The sequence below is a fragment of the Pelobates fuscus genome, chromosome 13, assembly GCF_036172605.1.
Source record: "Pelobates fuscus isolate aPelFus1 chromosome 13, aPelFus1.pri, whole genome shotgun sequence".
In the NCBI taxonomy this organism is placed as follows: Eukaryota; Metazoa; Chordata; class Amphibia; order Anura; family Pelobatidae; genus Pelobates; species Pelobates fuscus.
The window spans coordinates 37,859,407-37,875,996 of NC_086329.1; the positions used below are offsets into that span (position 1 = coordinate 37,859,407).

The 16,590-nt window shown below is 40.3% G+C and overlaps 1 protein-coding gene across 2 annotated transcripts in view; it reads right to left on the reverse strand.

Moving 5' to 3' along the window:
- Nucleotides 1-953: 953 nt before the first annotated feature.
- The window catches only part of PAPLN (papilin, proteoglycan like sulfated glycoprotein), a 132,503-nt gene continuing 116,866 nt past the window's right edge, over nt 954-16,590 (reverse strand). For both annotated transcript variants that reach the window (XM_063439576.1, XM_063439575.1), the window contains 6 exons: nt 11,076-11,217; nt 10,480-10,611; nt 7,164-7,291; nt 5,448-5,556; nt 2,869-3,044; nt 954-1,790 (listed from right to left, as the gene is read on the reverse strand). In XM_063439576.1, the coding sequence (XP_063295646.1) occupies nt 1,615-1,790; nt 2,869-3,044; nt 5,448-5,556; nt 7,164-7,291; nt 10,480-10,611; nt 11,076-11,217 (863 nt within the window). In that variant the 3' untranslated portion in view covers nt 954-1,614. The remainder of the gene's footprint in view (nt 1,791-2,868; nt 3,045-5,447; nt 5,557-7,163; nt 7,292-10,479; nt 10,612-11,075; nt 11,218-16,590) is intronic.

Genomic DNA, 16,590 nt, shown 5'->3' on the forward strand with positions numbered 1-16,590 from the left:
GATGTGTAAGGCATTTAGTAGTTTCTCCTAGAATAGATCTTCGTTAAACATTAAGAGGGGTTCTCTAATTGGATCTGTGTACCCAACAGTATACAGGGTAAAGTCCTCTAGAACAGTCAATGCTTTCAACTACTTTCATCTTCATGGTTTGGTTAATGCATAGAACGGCCATATAAATGTTAAAGGCACTGGAGGTCGAATACACGTTTAAAGCAGGACTGTCACTTCTGAAGTGGTACGGCAAGTGCAATTCAATCACTACCTGGGACTAGGAATGCCGCAGAGGTAATTATAAAGAAAAAAATGAATTCACACTTACCTCTGTAGCAATTTTATTTTAAGAGCAACATCAGTGCTGTATGTTGCTCTTGGCCATACGTGTTCAAGTATCTTCCGAAAAATACCTTACAAGCACACTTGGGGCATTTCTTACATAGTGCCGTAAGCAGGCATGACACTGTGGGGTTTAAATTCATTTGCATTGTACTGGTAAAAACATTATCACCTGATTTACGATGCAAATAACAAAATAGCTATCCAAGTTATCTATGGGTTATACAGAGCTTTAACAAAATGCTGTTTTTAGAGGTAAATGTAATCTTTAAAATATGTCAATCCATTGCCATAGAAAGTGTGAAACGAAGATGCTTATTGTTTAATTTTAAAATGGATTATAAAAAAACAAAAACAAAAAAAAACTAACTCAAAATTTATTACACCACAGCATCTTACTCATAACCCTGTCTTAAATATAATGTGATCTTGTCCGATTTATGTTAAGTCTTTTTATTCCTATTTCAAGGATTTCATCTATTTTACTTCCGGCTGGCTGTAAATAGAAAGTGATGTCATTTTTTTTTTTTTTACCGCAGGAGGACCCCAAACCGCATATTGCGAATGGCTTTAAGCGTACACAGACTGATCACATAATGAAGTGGTTGTCCGAGAGCAGATAAAGCATTGGGAGTTACTTTTAATTATAGAGGATGGTGGAAGAGAAAGAGGGTTTGAAAAAGTGACAGGTATTCTTATTTAAATATCCTTGAAGTTATTAAGAGCATCTTAACATTACAAATGTACAGTTAAAAAGAATTTATGGTACGCTATTGCACATGGATAATTATCATCCCTTTCTTTTCTACTAATATAAAGATAATTACAAACTTGATGTAGATCTGTTAAATGTAGATAGTGACTTATGTTTGCAGATTTGGAACGTTATTTTTAACTTGCGGTAAGCCTACCTCAGTCATTTTGACTGCAGCAATTCCACATGTGGGACGGATGCCATATTAAAGTCTGCATCATGTCTAGAAGTGTGGAAAATTTGCATCTCCTCTCATTATTGGTGCAAACTAATAAATTTGGGGGATAATGAGGCCATGTCAATTTATTTTGGAATATGAAGATTTTGACTTTGTACGCAAGCCCTTTCTGCATGGGTATGCGGCTTCTAATTTAAATATCCACAAACATTATAGCCACGAATCGTTCAAACCAGCTTATTCTCCGACGTAGAACATAGAGTACTCTCATGTGAAAAGGCGTGGAGTCTGTCCGGGACTCTCCAGCTTGTCATCATCTTTGAAGCGTAAAACTTTTAGGAAATGTCTCTCAGCTGTGGCGCAGTACTGGACTATTTTCAGGTCGGTGACTAGAGCAGCTGGCACAGCAGAAACTGCCGTAATACTCATTAGAACAGAGTTGAGCATAGACAATGAGGTCACAGTTGGCCAGGTCTGGGTGGTCAATGCATTCGTTGTTTAGATCTGTGCCTACCACTGCTGATGCTGCAAAATAAAGATGAGAAGCTGTAGTACTTTTATTAACCAGGCAGAGATCAACTGTTATAGCAACAAGTCACTGTAACCTAAAAAAAATATATACATTTCCAGAAATCAATTTAAAATAACGCAACTAGATTATCTAAGCTACCTTTAACACATTTAGTTTAGTGGCTCAACTTAAAGTGGTTATTGTGCTAGGAGACTATGGGTAAAATTCCAATTTAGCTTTTTTTCCCAGGTTTCATTCCAATCCGCTTGGACATATGAGCATGGTGAAACTTCCTCGTATGTTTGCCAAGTATATCACTTCTGTCAAACTGCTTGACAAAAAAGGAGTTTCTGCACCATCTGACTCCTTCCGCCATAATCATTACAATCATTGGCAGTGGTTATGGTGTTCTCCCCTTAAAGCAGTTGTTAAAGGACCACTATAGGCATCCAGACCACTTCAGCTTAATGAAGTGGTCTGGGTGCCAGGTCCATATAGGGTTAACCCTGCTATCTTTCCACTAACTACTATGTTTACCTATGGGTTAATCCAGCCTCTAGTGGCTGTCTCATTGACAGCCGCTAGAGGTGCTTCCGCGCTTCTCACTGTGATTTTCACAGTGAGATGACGCCAGCGTTCATAGGAAAGCATTGAGAAATGCTTTCCTATGAACTGAATGTGCATTCACCAGATGATGGGAAAAGGAGACGAAGAGTCCCCACCGCCGAGGGAGCGTAAAAGGTAAGGGATTAACCCCTTCCTCCCCCTTCAGCCCGGCGGGAGGGGGACCTAGAGACCCTATAGTGTCAGGAAAACTAGTGTTTTCCTGGCACTATAGTGGTCCTTTAATAAATATACAGTGTTGCAATGTTGTATGTGTCATGACAAGCAGAAGCGAAATAGACTACCCAGAATACAAATTTCAAGAAGTAACATGTTGGAGTAAAAAGAAAAATAATAATGTAACGTGCATATAGAGCAGCAAGCAAGAAAAGCCCAAATAATAGCATTGGTTGTTATATGATTGTTTTACATTTTAGAGCTGATGAGTATAATTTGTATTGCAGGACCAATGAATCTGGAAAAACTCACCCTGTGCCTTGCTTTTGCTCACTCTGATATCTGCACTGGCGCTAACAGAGTGAGTTCCGCTGTACGCATTGCATGTGTAGGAGCCTTCATCTGTAGACCTGGTGTTTCGAATGATCAAGCTGCCATCGTGAGATACAACGGTGTGATCCCCATCAGACCGAACAGGGATTCCATTCCTGTGAAGAGAAACCCATTCAGCGCAGGTCACTTGCTCTTTCCATATAGTAAGTGTATTAGAAATGATTGTGCATTTAACGCTTTGTGTGAACAAGTATGATAATTATTAACAAGCGTAATGGATAGTAGGTGCTATTATGCACGTGCCAATATCCAGTGATGTCAGAATAGGTGGTTGTGGTCCATATGTAGTATGTGTCCTCTGTTCACACCCGCTTTATAGAAAATACTAAAACAATGTGTTATAAACTAGGGTGTGCCCCATTTTGCCACTCCAGCTGTTACAGCACTACACAGTGTGATCTGCCTCGTGTACACTGATTAGCCACAACATTAAAACCACCTGCCTAATTTCGTGTAGGTCCCCCTCGTGTTGCCATATCAGTTTAGATGCGTTGAGGCATGGACTCCAAGGCCTTAGAACAGGGGTGCCCAAAAGGTAGATACCCAGATTTTGTAGAACTACAACTCCCATGATGCTTTGCATGCCTTTATAATGACAAAGCATCATGGAAGCTGTAGTTTTAAAACATCTGGTAATTTACTTTTTGGGCACCCCTGCCGTAGTGTCATGTGTTATCTGACACCATGCCATTATCAGCTGATCCTTTAAGTCCTGCAAGTTGCCTCCATGGATCAGATTTGATGTTCCAGCACATCCCACAGATGCTCAGTTGGATTGAGATCTGGGCAATTTGGAGGCCAAGGCAACACCTTGAACTCCTGTTCCTCAAACCATTCCTGAGCTATTTATGCAGTTTGGCAGAGTGCATTATCCTGTTGAAAGAGGCCACTGCCATGAAAGGGTGTAAGTAGCCTGCAACAATCTCTAGGTAGGTAGCACGGGTCAACATCACCTCCACATGAATGCCATGATCCAAGGTTTTACAGCAGAACATTGCCCAGAGCAGACACATACGCACCATCCACCTGATCTAAAAGAAAATGTGATTTCTCAGACCAGGCAACCTTCTTCCATTGCTCTGTGGTCCAGTTCTGACGCTCACCCATTGAAGGTGCTGCCAGTGGTGGGGTCATCATCGGCACTCTGACCCGTCTGCACCCACGCCGCACCATATGCAGCAAATTGTGATGCACTGTGTGTTCTGACACTCTTCTATCATTGCCAGCATTACATTTTCAGCAATTTGAGCTAAGATAGCTCTTTGTGGTCGGACCAGACCGCCTAACCTTTGCTCCCCACTTGCATTCAAGATCCTTGGGCACCTGTGAACCTGACATCAGTTCATCTGTTGGCCTTTCTTGCACCACTTTTGGTAGGTACTAACCACTGCATACCGGTAACACCCCACAAGACTTGCCATTTCAGAGATGCTAGCCATCACTATTTGGCCCTTGTCAAACTCACTCGGATCTTTTTACGTGCCCATTTTTCCTGTTTCCATTACATGAAATTCAAGGTACTGTTCACTTGCTGCCTAATGTTTCCCACCCCTTGACAGGTGCCTTTGTAACACTAAAATCAATGTTATTAAAGGATCACTATAGGGTCAGGAACATAAACATGTATTCCTGACCCTATAGTGTTAACACCACCATCTAGCCCCCTCAGGGCCCCTCATGCCTCCATAAATATAGTAAAAATCTTACTGTATTCAAGCCTGAAGCTGTAACTCTGCATGCTGTTAGACTCAGGAAAAAAAGCAGTCTGCTGACATCAGAAGTGGTAGCCTGATCCAATCACAGTGCTTCCCCATATGATTGGCTGAGACTGACAAGGAGGCAGATCAGGGGCAGAGCCAGCATGTTTCAAACACAGCCCTGGCCAATCAGCATCTCCTCATAGAGATGAATTGAATCAATTAATCTCTATGAGGAAAGTTCAGTGTCTGCATGCAGTGGGAGGAGATACTGAATCACAGGATGCTGTGCACAGTGCTGCCCTGTGCTCTGCTGACAGCAGATCTGAGTGGATGGAGGCATATTATGCCTCAATCAACTCCTAAGTCCCTCTGGTTCACCCTGAGTGACTGCAACTGGAGGTGTTCCTAGCTTTCAATGTAAACACTGTATTTTCTCAGAAAATACAGTGTTTACATGAGAGAGGCTGCAGAGAGCTATAGTTCTCACCTGAACAACCTCATTATGCTGAAGTTGTTCAGGTGACTATAGTGTCCCTTTAACTTCACCTGTCAGTTGTTTTAACGTTCTGGCTGATCAGTGTATGCAGGCATTGTGTGTAATATAGTCCAACAGCTGAATTGACACATTATATGGGTTGCAGGGAAATGCATAGCTCAAGAAGAAAATAGTTGTTATATTTGCCTTCACAATTGAGATACAATGCATTGAAGAAGCAGATAGTATAACTCATCATTACACAACATGTCCCTTCTCCTTTAGCCATTTAATTATTCCAGAAACTGAAAAGAACACTCTACCTGGACCACTTGACGTTGACATTGTCTCCCTTTACAATGCACTGCAGAGCTGCTTTCTCCCCCTCAGTCACAGTGATGCTGCTGGGTGGGCCAGTGATTTTCAGCTCTCCTACAGACAGATTTGTTAAACCTTCATTTAAAGATTTATAAATGTGCATTGTACATTTTCAGGTTTTCACTGAGACTACTTGTGCAGGTTCCTAGAAGAAGGGACTATGTTATTCTGATAAACAATAGCCAAGATAACAAGGTAAGATGTGTTATTAATTCCCAGTCCTTAAAGTTGTGTATATATTTCTATATCTGCAGAGCTAGCAGTCCATATAGGAATCCAACTGAAATGACTTAGCAGTGCAATTAACTACTTAAAGGACACAACTTCTGGAATAAAAGGGAATCATGACGGAATATATCCGTCATGTGTCCTTAAGGGTTTAATTGGGGGAGAAGTGATACATTTCAAATTTTAAGATGTTACAAAATGGACTTGTTTATTTGTATGACAGTCTTGGTTCATAAAGGGACACTATAGTCACAAAAACAACTTAAGCTTAATGAATCTGTTTTGGAGTATAGATCATGCTCCATCATCTGCTATTTAGAAGTTAACTACTTTGTTTATGCAGTCCTAGTCACACCTCCCTGCATGTGTCTTACACCGCATTTGAAAACACTTCCTGTAAAGAGTCATCTAATGTTTACACTTCCTTTATTGCAAATGCTGTTTAATTTGGAATGTCTTATCTAAAGGATAAAAACTTTTAAAGTAAGTTACATCTGATTGAAAGTTAAACAATTCTGTCTTCAGGCAGGCTGCGCCTAGGGATGCATTAACTGTAACAAAGGCAATTTAACTCCTAAATAGAGCAGTGAGACTTCAGAGGCATGCTTCATACATCAAAACTGCTTTAGTAAGCAAACTTTATTTTGGTGACTATAGTGTCCCTTTAAAGAAGTCGATATTGGGAAATACATGCAAAGGGGGACTTTTGATATTTTCTTTCCTGCCAAGTTGCCACTCTTTAAAAGAGAAAAGCAGTTGTACCATTAGAAACCATTTGTCCTTTATCTTCTAGGAAACACTATTATTAATCCAAACCAGCATTTCTTAAAGAAACACTCCAAGCACCATAACCTAAATGCTCTGTAGTGGTCATAGGACCTGGAGTGCCTTACCGCATGCTGTAACAGTTATGGTGCTTGGAGTGTTCCTTTAACTCCTGAGACTGGACTGGCCCCTATGGATAGTACAGGCAAATATGCAAAGTAAAACCCGCAATAAATTGGATACTCCTAGCAAATTTTTAGAAAAGGGTTTTCCCAAATGTATTCTGCTATATACTATAGTAATAAACCTAAAGAATAGGTCATTAAACAAACTGTATAATTGAAGAATGAATGGTCTCCCAGCTAATACCATGAACGTTTAAAAACCTCTGAAATAAAAGATGTCCTGTCACCTGTGATAGATACAATCATTCACTGTTTATAGAACGTTGACTTTCCACCCACAAGTCTATATAAAGCCACGATGACAAATATTCTATTTCCTGTCATTCTGGAATAGGTGGTGTATTTTGACATCTGACACTATGATGTTTATTCAATAAATACCAAATTGCCATGTAAATCCTCCAACAGTGCCACTCTGTGTTTGTTTAGTTAATAAAACTGCTATGAAATATGTGAAATGATCCTTCAGTGTTGATGACTGACCTCGTACAATTAGCTGAATCTGCTTGGTTTTGTGGTCGGCTCCATTGGTAATGAAACATGTGTACAGACCTGCATCATCTGAGCTCACCCGGCTTACTGCAAGAGAGCCATCCGTCTGCTTCCGGTGTCTGTGAGCGGTAAGTAATAAACAGTTAGTTACAAAGTGAACCAAACTCCATGGCATTATATTCAGTGGTCTCTTTCTTACTGATACAATTTATCAAACACGTTATTCTGTCCTGTTTTCCTGGGAGCTCAGAATGATTGAAGTATGAGAGTAGCACAGAGCTGTGCAATAATGGGCGTACAAGAGGATAGGCAGAATGAACAACGGAAACAAAGTAACAGAGATTAAAGAGATACTCTAACCCATGACCACTTTACTGAAAGCTATACACCAAAACTGCTTCATCAAGTAAAGAGTTAAACTATGCCACCCTAACCACACCTCTCCTGGCTGTGACTGACACAGCCATCCTACACACGTACAGCAAAAATTAGACTTTTTTTTTGTCTAATTTTTTAATTTCTTAACAGAGCATAAAAACATCTACCGTAATTACACTGTGCTGTAAACAATATTTTTGTTTAACTCCTAAATGGCACAGAATTGAAACCAGATATTCTACCAAAACTATGTCATAAAGCAAAAGTTGTTTTTAGGGCTTAGTACTCCTTATGCTTCTAAAAAGTAATTGTAAGCAGCATTACAACTAAAGCTTGTTATACTATTTGGTAATGCAGAATTCCATACGCTCTATGTGGAGAAAGGATGGGTGGGCTCTGTGTGCTGTGGAGAATATTTTTGTCAAAATAAACCCAAACTGTATGTAAAGGGAAAGGAGGGGAAACGGGAAACTGTGCCCATATACTAAACACAATGAGACGTTCTGGTGTGGTTCTTAAAGTGCCCCTATATCTTTATATGAACTGACTGAAATGCTGTTCTAATCACACAAACCATTCCGGTCAATGTCCCCATTCTGACTTGTCTGTTATATAGTCAATGTCTGTGCTTCTCAAACCAGTCAGTACAGGTCCTATCCATATCCACACTGGAACAGCAGTGGGTTATCAGAGGTCACAGAGGACTGATTCAAGAAGCACTGTTATGGACTGATCGATTAAGTACAGAGCAGCAACTCAAGAGAAGAGTACGTTTATTACGTGTCTTTCCATAGTACATTCTTCTGGTCCCCTTTAAGACTTTGGGTACAATATAAACAGATGCCTCATATTCTAAATCTCGTGTAAATATATTGTTTGCAATAAAAGTTGCTGCTTTCTTCAATTTTTTTTTTTAATAGACCTCAGACAAAGGAGCAGTCTAAGCACCATAACCACTGAGCCCTCACCTTAGCGGTTGTGATGCCTTGACACCCTCACACAGTCAGTAATCAAGCCATTGTCACATACCTGGGCCCACAGGTACTTTCAGCCTATCCTTCTTTTTGTGAAAGCACTAATAAGGAAATAACTACTTCTGCTCTGCAATGCCAATTCCATGTTTGTTTGAATGGAATTCTTGGCTGAGAATGTCAGCTGACATACTTAGCCAATGAGTTTTGTACATATATGGATGGGATATATTTATTGAGGAAGGGGATCCTCTGCTTGAGATACATCACAAATGGAGGCATGACTAAGGATTTCCAACTTACCCAGGTAGGTGTCAGTTTGATTGCTTCCCTTGGAACAGTGGCAGAATACTCCTGGCACCACAACCACTAGAGCACGCTATAGTGGTTATGGTGCTTGTAGTTGTTCCAGTGTCACTTTTCCATCAAATGGCTTCATTTTTATCCAAAGCCATCCTGATGTTGCTGCTCCTGCGGAGATCATCCGGATGGATAATCTCAGCTAATCTAATGTGTCTCGCTAGAAAAACATTCAGTGCCACTCTGCTATATTTGGATTCTCCTCATAGAGAAGCACTATTATGGTTCTCTATGTGGAGGGTTAACGGTGTCTAGAATCATCCAAAGGCTGAACATGAAGACTGCAAATTGTGTCAATAGAACCAAACTGACTGACAAATGTAAACATTGTCGTTTCTCACAACTGTCAATGCTTATGTTTGTCACAAGGCTGGAATAGCATCTATGCACCAAGACCACTATAGTAAAACGTAATGGTTTTGGGGTGTAGATTATTCCTTTAAATTGTGGGTTATTTGTCTACAGAAATAGGTGGGGAAGAAAGCATCATTCACAAAAATGGAGATCATCATCTAAAAAGCCCAGGTACTCCAGAACAGAGGCCTGGAAAACACATTTCAGGCAGTAATTGACCATGATTAACTCGTTCACTGGATGAAAGAAGTGCTTGGTTTTCGTAGTACTGTATGGGAAAGTTGTATCACACGTTTAAGGTGCACTGTGCCTTTTAATCAGTTTTAGTGATCCAAGACCGCAGCAACTGAAACAAAGTGTTTGCAGTTTATTATACATACAATGTGTACTGTGACTTTAAAAGCACAATCTTGGTGACTGTGACCAAACCAAACAAACCACCAAAAGGACACTCATGGTGGTAGTCCCACAGTATACTCTGCACTCAGAACAAAAGGGGGGGGGGATTATATATTGTGTAATTCTGCCAGGTAGATATACAACCGAAATAAGACAACTAATGCACTCACAAATAAAGTTAGATTTTTCTGTTTTGTGCTGTATTTTTAAAGTCTTTATACGTATTACTATACTATTATATAGTGAAAACACGGGTACAATTGTTGCAGTCTTGGATTACTGATATTGTGTTTATCACCAACACTAATATTTGGTTTTCAAGGCACAGTGCACTTTATACATATGATGTGATTGTAGTGTGGTTTTCAACATTTGCACTTGTGTAAAATAAATGTATTTATTTTTAAAGAATATTTTAGCACCATTTATTCACGTTAGTAGTATATTGTCACTTATGGAAAAGTTCTAATTACACTTTTATACTGCAACTATTTGCATAATGGAGTTTGTGTCCGTGATGCACAGTGCCCAGATTGGGGGGTTTATTGCATGGAAATTGTTTTTCTGTTCAGTTACCTTATTTTACCCTCTGCAGGGATATAATCTCGCTCTTGTATTTATTAAATATTATTGGAAGGACCAATAATATTTAATAGCACAATCTGGTGAAAAAATATGTACTATTTACTGCTTGCTTATTATTATTTTTTTACACAAGAGTTTTGGTTGTATGGGCTAAAACCAAGCCAGGAACTAAGTGCCCCTTCCTCCCTCTATTTGAAGGTCACAACAAAACCCTTTTACTTGTATGACCCATGTCTCTTCTTCCTGCAGCTTAACCTTACCTTGGAGAAGACAGGGTCTTTCCATCCTTCTGCCACTCTACTAGAGTGCTGTTAGAGAGTCCCATGTGACAAGAGAGCCTCGTGCGATGACCAAGATTTGCCTCCACCACCACAATATTTGGAGTAAGCGCCCTAGACACATAATGGGGAATTAATGTTTATCATCCTGCTAGACATTTTTGAGGCGTACACCTTTATTTGTATGTATCCTACGTCTAAATGAAACAAAGGTTCTTAAATGGTTTAATAAAATATATGGATTGTTAAAGAATGGACATTTTAATTATAGCCGTAAATATGCATATCAATGTCACACAATATAATCAATAGGAACCTTTCGAAATCCTGAATTTATGTATAGGGGGAGTCACACAATTTAGATTCAAGGGTCTGAGGTGAACAAACGGGGGTCTTCAGCTTTGGAATCCCCTGCTAAATGCCATTAAATAAGTTGTCTTTTTTAATTAAGGGTTTGTCATGAAGTTAGAAGCAGTTATTTCTGCTAAGCCCAAATTGTAAAATGTGAAATGAAACTTGTTAATCAAATTACTTGGCTCAAAGCACAGTGTCTTATTTAGCTATAAAAGTAAATTTACCTTCTCCCAGAGGATATTTTATGACCACGTGAGCTTCCTCTGAGTGTCTGAGCGGCAGAGTCTGGTTTCCTTATATCCTCATTTAAAACACGGCCTGAGTTACCTTCAGAAACATTCTGTGAGGCTCCATACATGGCCCGCTCTGTCAACGCAAAAGAAGATATTAAAGGAATTCTAGCTACGCAAACCGTTATAATACCTGAACCACAAGCAATTATACGTCATGGATACTAAAGTGCAAATTTTGGCTTATTAAAAATGAATTCAAATTAAATTTCATAGTTTAGCCTTAAAGAGATACTTTAGGCATCAAATCAACGTTAGCTTAATGAACTAATTTAAATTCCAAACAATGCACATTTTAGTAGGTAAACCTATGCTCCATTTTCTAAAAGCTGAAGGTTTAGTTACATCTGAAAGAACATGCCTTGCATATTCTTCCTATATTCCACATTTGTTTTATGTGTTTTGTTGTTTTTTTTTTTTTTAGTCAGTATTTATGTAGCAAGGCTTTCAATATGTGATCAACGGAGTTATTCCGCACAGGGAATAGAAATAATTTAGAAAAGTAAACGGGAAGTCTATGTACTGCAGTCTTGTTGTTTTACCTTGAATTGACCATTTCTGCACTCATTTTCACACACAGAGTGGACACTTTATTTGTCATTGTATTGTTAGGCATCTCCCTTAATCTTGATAGTATTGCCTTCTCCATCAGTCTCTCTTCTCCCCACACTGATTAATTTTTATCCTACAGCTTGTTGTTTATTTTTATACCAATCCTATTGATCTATCTCCACCTTTCTGTCTCGTTTTCACACTTAATCCACCAGTCACTGTTCAATCTTTTTCGTTCTCACTTTCGCCAGCAAGTGGCTTCCCCAATCATCTACTATTCTAGCATTCCTCCCCAATACCATGACTGCTCCATCTTGACTGTCTCAGAACCTAGCTTAAATGATTCATCAAGCCACTGCCAGGATGCAACCTCTGCTGAGGTGTTCTGAATGATTTAGGAAACACTGAATCAAGAAAGCAGCCACGTGGAAAGCACAGCGCCAGCATAACGTATAGAGCAGGAAGAGTCAATAGGTAAATCCTCAGCTGCTGTAGAAGTACAACATGTTTTAGGCTAGCAAAGCAACAAAAAGTTCAGGAAAAGGAAGTTTTGCAGTCTAATTTCAGCTGACGTTGCCTCCTATAAAAATATTGGATATCCAGTGGTAGAGAAGGAGTTAATGTCTGCTCTACCATTCCCAACACACAGAGTTGTGCACTAAATTGAGAATTCAAAGTGAATTTCAAAGTTAAGGCTAAAGTAGACAAACTGGAAACATTTAAAAAGAAAAAGGTGGCACCGAAGTGCCGAGTTCCCAACAATGTGGAAACAGGAGTGTGTCTGCAGAACTAAGAGGGGGTAACCCTTTAATAATACACAAACAAAAATTGGAGAGGCGTGATCCCAAGCTGTAACGGCTTCAGGAGCACTAGAGAGTAGTTCTGCAGATAAAGTTCTGCCTTAAGTAACAAACTAAAATAACTTTATTGTGGGCATCATGAAGAAAATGATCCCTAAAAAAGAAAAAATATGGATAGTAAATAAAATAATGTGCACCGTCACCACAGTGAACAATGTGAGGGGGATAGAGATCGTAAAAGTCCGGAGACTTAGCTAGAGACTAGAGTAACCTAGTGCTGGTGGTGCCTGGGGGGAATGGACCTGCTATCTAGAAACTGTTGTAATGATGGCCCTAAATATAGAGGCTCAATGTAACAGTTGTAGGGTCCACCCAAGGCAACAAGTGGTAGAAAATATATCTATGTAGCAACACAAGTAGTAACAACCCATGAAAATGTAAAGCAGGGGAGAACAGAGTATCCCATACACTTGAGCTGGATAATAAGTTGCAAAGTAAACCGCTGGATCTAATCTGTAGAAATCCTGCTGGTTGTGCAGAGCTTAAAAGTAATAAGTCAAATGATGCAGGAATACATTCCCCTTAAATGAGGGGGAACTGTTGTTGCTGTGGAAGAAAAAAAGATTCTACTCTCAAGCACTGAACTCTTGTCAAGTTCTAACACAAGTTAGACAGCTAAAGATCCCTCTTCCTCTAACCCTGTGTTCATATCAATCCGTGCTGATCTAAAAACACAAAAACGAAAGACCTAACGTACGTTTCGGCGCTGCCAAAGCGCCTTTGTCAAAGGTAAGCCAGGTACTGAAAATGCCGCGTTTAAATACCACTTTGAGAGGTCCGGTCGGCCAATCATAGAGCTGGGCGTGTCTTCTCTACGCGCGCCAAACCGAGTGCCGTGTGAGCTGTCAATCAATGTCCCATGCGCCCACGTGGGTGCAGAGAGGGCGGGGACATGAGGGAAATGTGGTAACGCCGGCTGATATTGCGCTGAAAGGAGAGATGTCTCTCGTGAGGGGATTAGTCTGACCTAAACTGGAGGTGATTGATACAACTTCCTAGAATGATAATGTAGATATGTGCCATCTCCCTGTGGCAATTCCCAGATGCCCAAAGTGGTCACAGGGAAGGTTACATATTGGCTACAGTAACAAAAAGTCCAAATAAAAAATTCCACATAGAGAATAATGAAAGACCAGTAAATTAACTAATGGTCTTAAAGACACAGTGCTCTGTTTCGCTTACAGTACATGCATTAACCAAAATGGGCGAACTTAAGGGTGTACATACCTCCCCTTAACAAATGTTAGTGCCACTGCTTGGGACTACTTTGTGTAATGTAGAGGGCTATTAAAGGTAACATGTGGAAAATGTCCATTGGGTGAGGGTTAAGGTCTATGTGGTAAAAATGTAGACCTCATTCCTCAACATATTGGAATGTACTCCGTATGAAATTGGCTCAGTGTCAGAAAAGTGGAACAAATAGGACTGACTGGGGTCAGATCAAGTTTATGAAGTTACTGATCAGACGTGGCTGCTGGATGGAAAAAGTACCTGGCTGAGTAAAAGTCCATATATACAAAAATTAATTGAAAGTGAAACATAAGTGAGAACATAAGAACACATTACTATATACATATATACAGGTATGGAACATCATGTTTCTATAAATCCAGTGAAGGTAAAACCCTCATTGAGACCTTTGGGGGTCAGCGTATCAAGCTTGTAAATCCAATAGCATTCCCTTCTTTTAAGGGTCTGGTCAAGGTCCCCTCCTCTTTTGCCCAGCTGAATTTTCTCAATTCCAGCAAACTTGATACATTTGGGGGTGTCCATGTGGTGGGTTCTTATATGCCTAGCGACTGGTGTGTCCCTATTCGAGGTTACTGAATGGACATGCTCCATAATTTGTCTCTTGAAAGGGCGTATGGTTTTGCACACGTATTTTATGCCACACTTGCATGTAAGTAGGTAGACCATTCCCAAGGTGTTACAGTTAAAGAACTGCTTTATGGGGATTTCGACAGAATTAGTGGAGTTAGTGAGGATTTTTGATCCTTTGGCTATGTACATACACGCAACACATCTCCCACACTGATATGTGCCGTGTACGTTCATCCAGGTGTTATTTTTCTTTTTTGGTGTAGAAAAGTGACTGGGTACGAGTATTTCTTTCAAATGTCTACCTCTTCTGGATGTAATGGACACTTTGGTAGTAATGGTGTCCTTGAGGTGTGGGTCTTGAGTTAGTAACGGCCAAAAGTGGCCCATCACTTACTTCACCTTGTTCCATCCGGCGTCATAGTTTGCTATGCACCTAATGACTCTCTTGGAGTCCAGTTTAGGCTTATTAGTGAGAAGATCCTTCCGTTTGTAATTCAGTGCTCTCTGGTATGCGTGTTTTAGGCATCTATTAGGATAGCCTCTCTGTTTGAATCTCCAACGTAGGTCTTTGGCTTTCAATTTGAAGTCCTCAATAGACGAACAGTTCCTTCTTAGTCTAAGGTACTGGCCCACTGGGATCCCTCTCTTGAGAGGGATGGGATGGTGACTCTCCCAGCGTAACATATTGTTGGTAGACGTGGGCTTCCGGTACAGAGTGGTCTCAATCTCAAGGTCCTTGGTAATCCTGAGTGTGCAGTCTAAGAAGTTTATTGTCTGATCTCCAAACTCCATAGTGAGTCTGAGATTTAGATTGTTCGTGTTGAGTGCCTCTACAAAGGTTTCAAAAAGTGGTCTGGTGCCTGTCCAGATGATGAGGACATCGTCTATATATCTTTTCCATAGAAAGATAGTCGGTAAAAGTGGTATAGAGCTCTGAGAAAACTATTTCCCTTTCCCACCATCCCAGGTGCAGGTTGGCATAGGACGGGCCATAGTGGTCCCCTGCACCTGGTGATAGTATTTACTCTGGAAGAGGAAAAAGTTATGTGTGAGGCTGAACCTCAACAGATCTAACACAAAGGTTGTGTGGGTATTGTGCTCAACACCTCTTTTCTTGAGGAAATACTCAGTGTGCTCCGAATGGACGTAGAATTCTGTCCACGTATATACTGCCCTTGCTAGTGAGGTTGTTTGTACCTGAGACAATTGGTCTGGCTGTCAAGGTTTCTTGTTGCTTGTGGATTTTGGGGAGGCAGTAAAAAGTGGAGATCGTAGGATTGTTGATATAGATACTGCCATACTCCTCCTTTGATAGTATTCCTTGATCGAATGCTTGATCCAGGAGGGTCTTGTATTCGTTTTGGAACTTCAAAGATGGGTCCGTTGTTAGCACCTTTCATCGTGTAGGATAGCCTCGACCATCTGTACATAGTGTTGCCTATTTAGGACGACAATGTTACCGCCTTTGTCGGCAGGCTTGATTATGATTTTCTCATTGTCCTTAAGTTCGCATAGTGCTCTCCATTCACGCCCTGGTAGATTACCCCTCGGTTTTACTGTCAGCATATCTGTATTTATCGTTTTGATCATATTGATGGTGGAATCTATGAATGTATCAATGTTTTTGAACTCTCTAAGGTTAGGTGTGAACCTACTTTTCAAACAGAGATCAGTGTAGGGAGCTGAAGGGGTGGTGTCACTGTCTTCTAAGAGTGATACCAATTCCTGTAGGCATTGGTATTCCCTGGGATTGAATCAAAGTTCTTTAGCCCTTTTATCGTCCCTTTTGTTTAAAGAACTTGTGAAGGGCTAATTTTCTCCCAAACAGGTTAATGTCTTTTATCCATTTTTTTTTCTTCCACAGCAACAACAGTTCCCCCTCATTTAAGGGGAATATATTCCTGCATCATTTGACTTATTACTTTTAAGCTCTGCACAACCAGCAGGATTTCTACAGAATAGATCCAGCGGTTTACTTTGCAACTTATTATCCAGCTCAAGTGTATGGGATACTCTGTTCTCCCCTGCTTTACATTTTCGTGGGTTGTTACTACTTATGTTGCTACATAGATATATTTTCTACCACTTGTTGCCTTGGGTGGACCCTACAACTGTTACATTGAGCCTCTATATTTAGGGCCATCATTACAACAGTTTCTAGATAGCAGGTCCATTCCCCCCAGGCACCACCAGCACTAGGTTACTCTAGTCTCTAG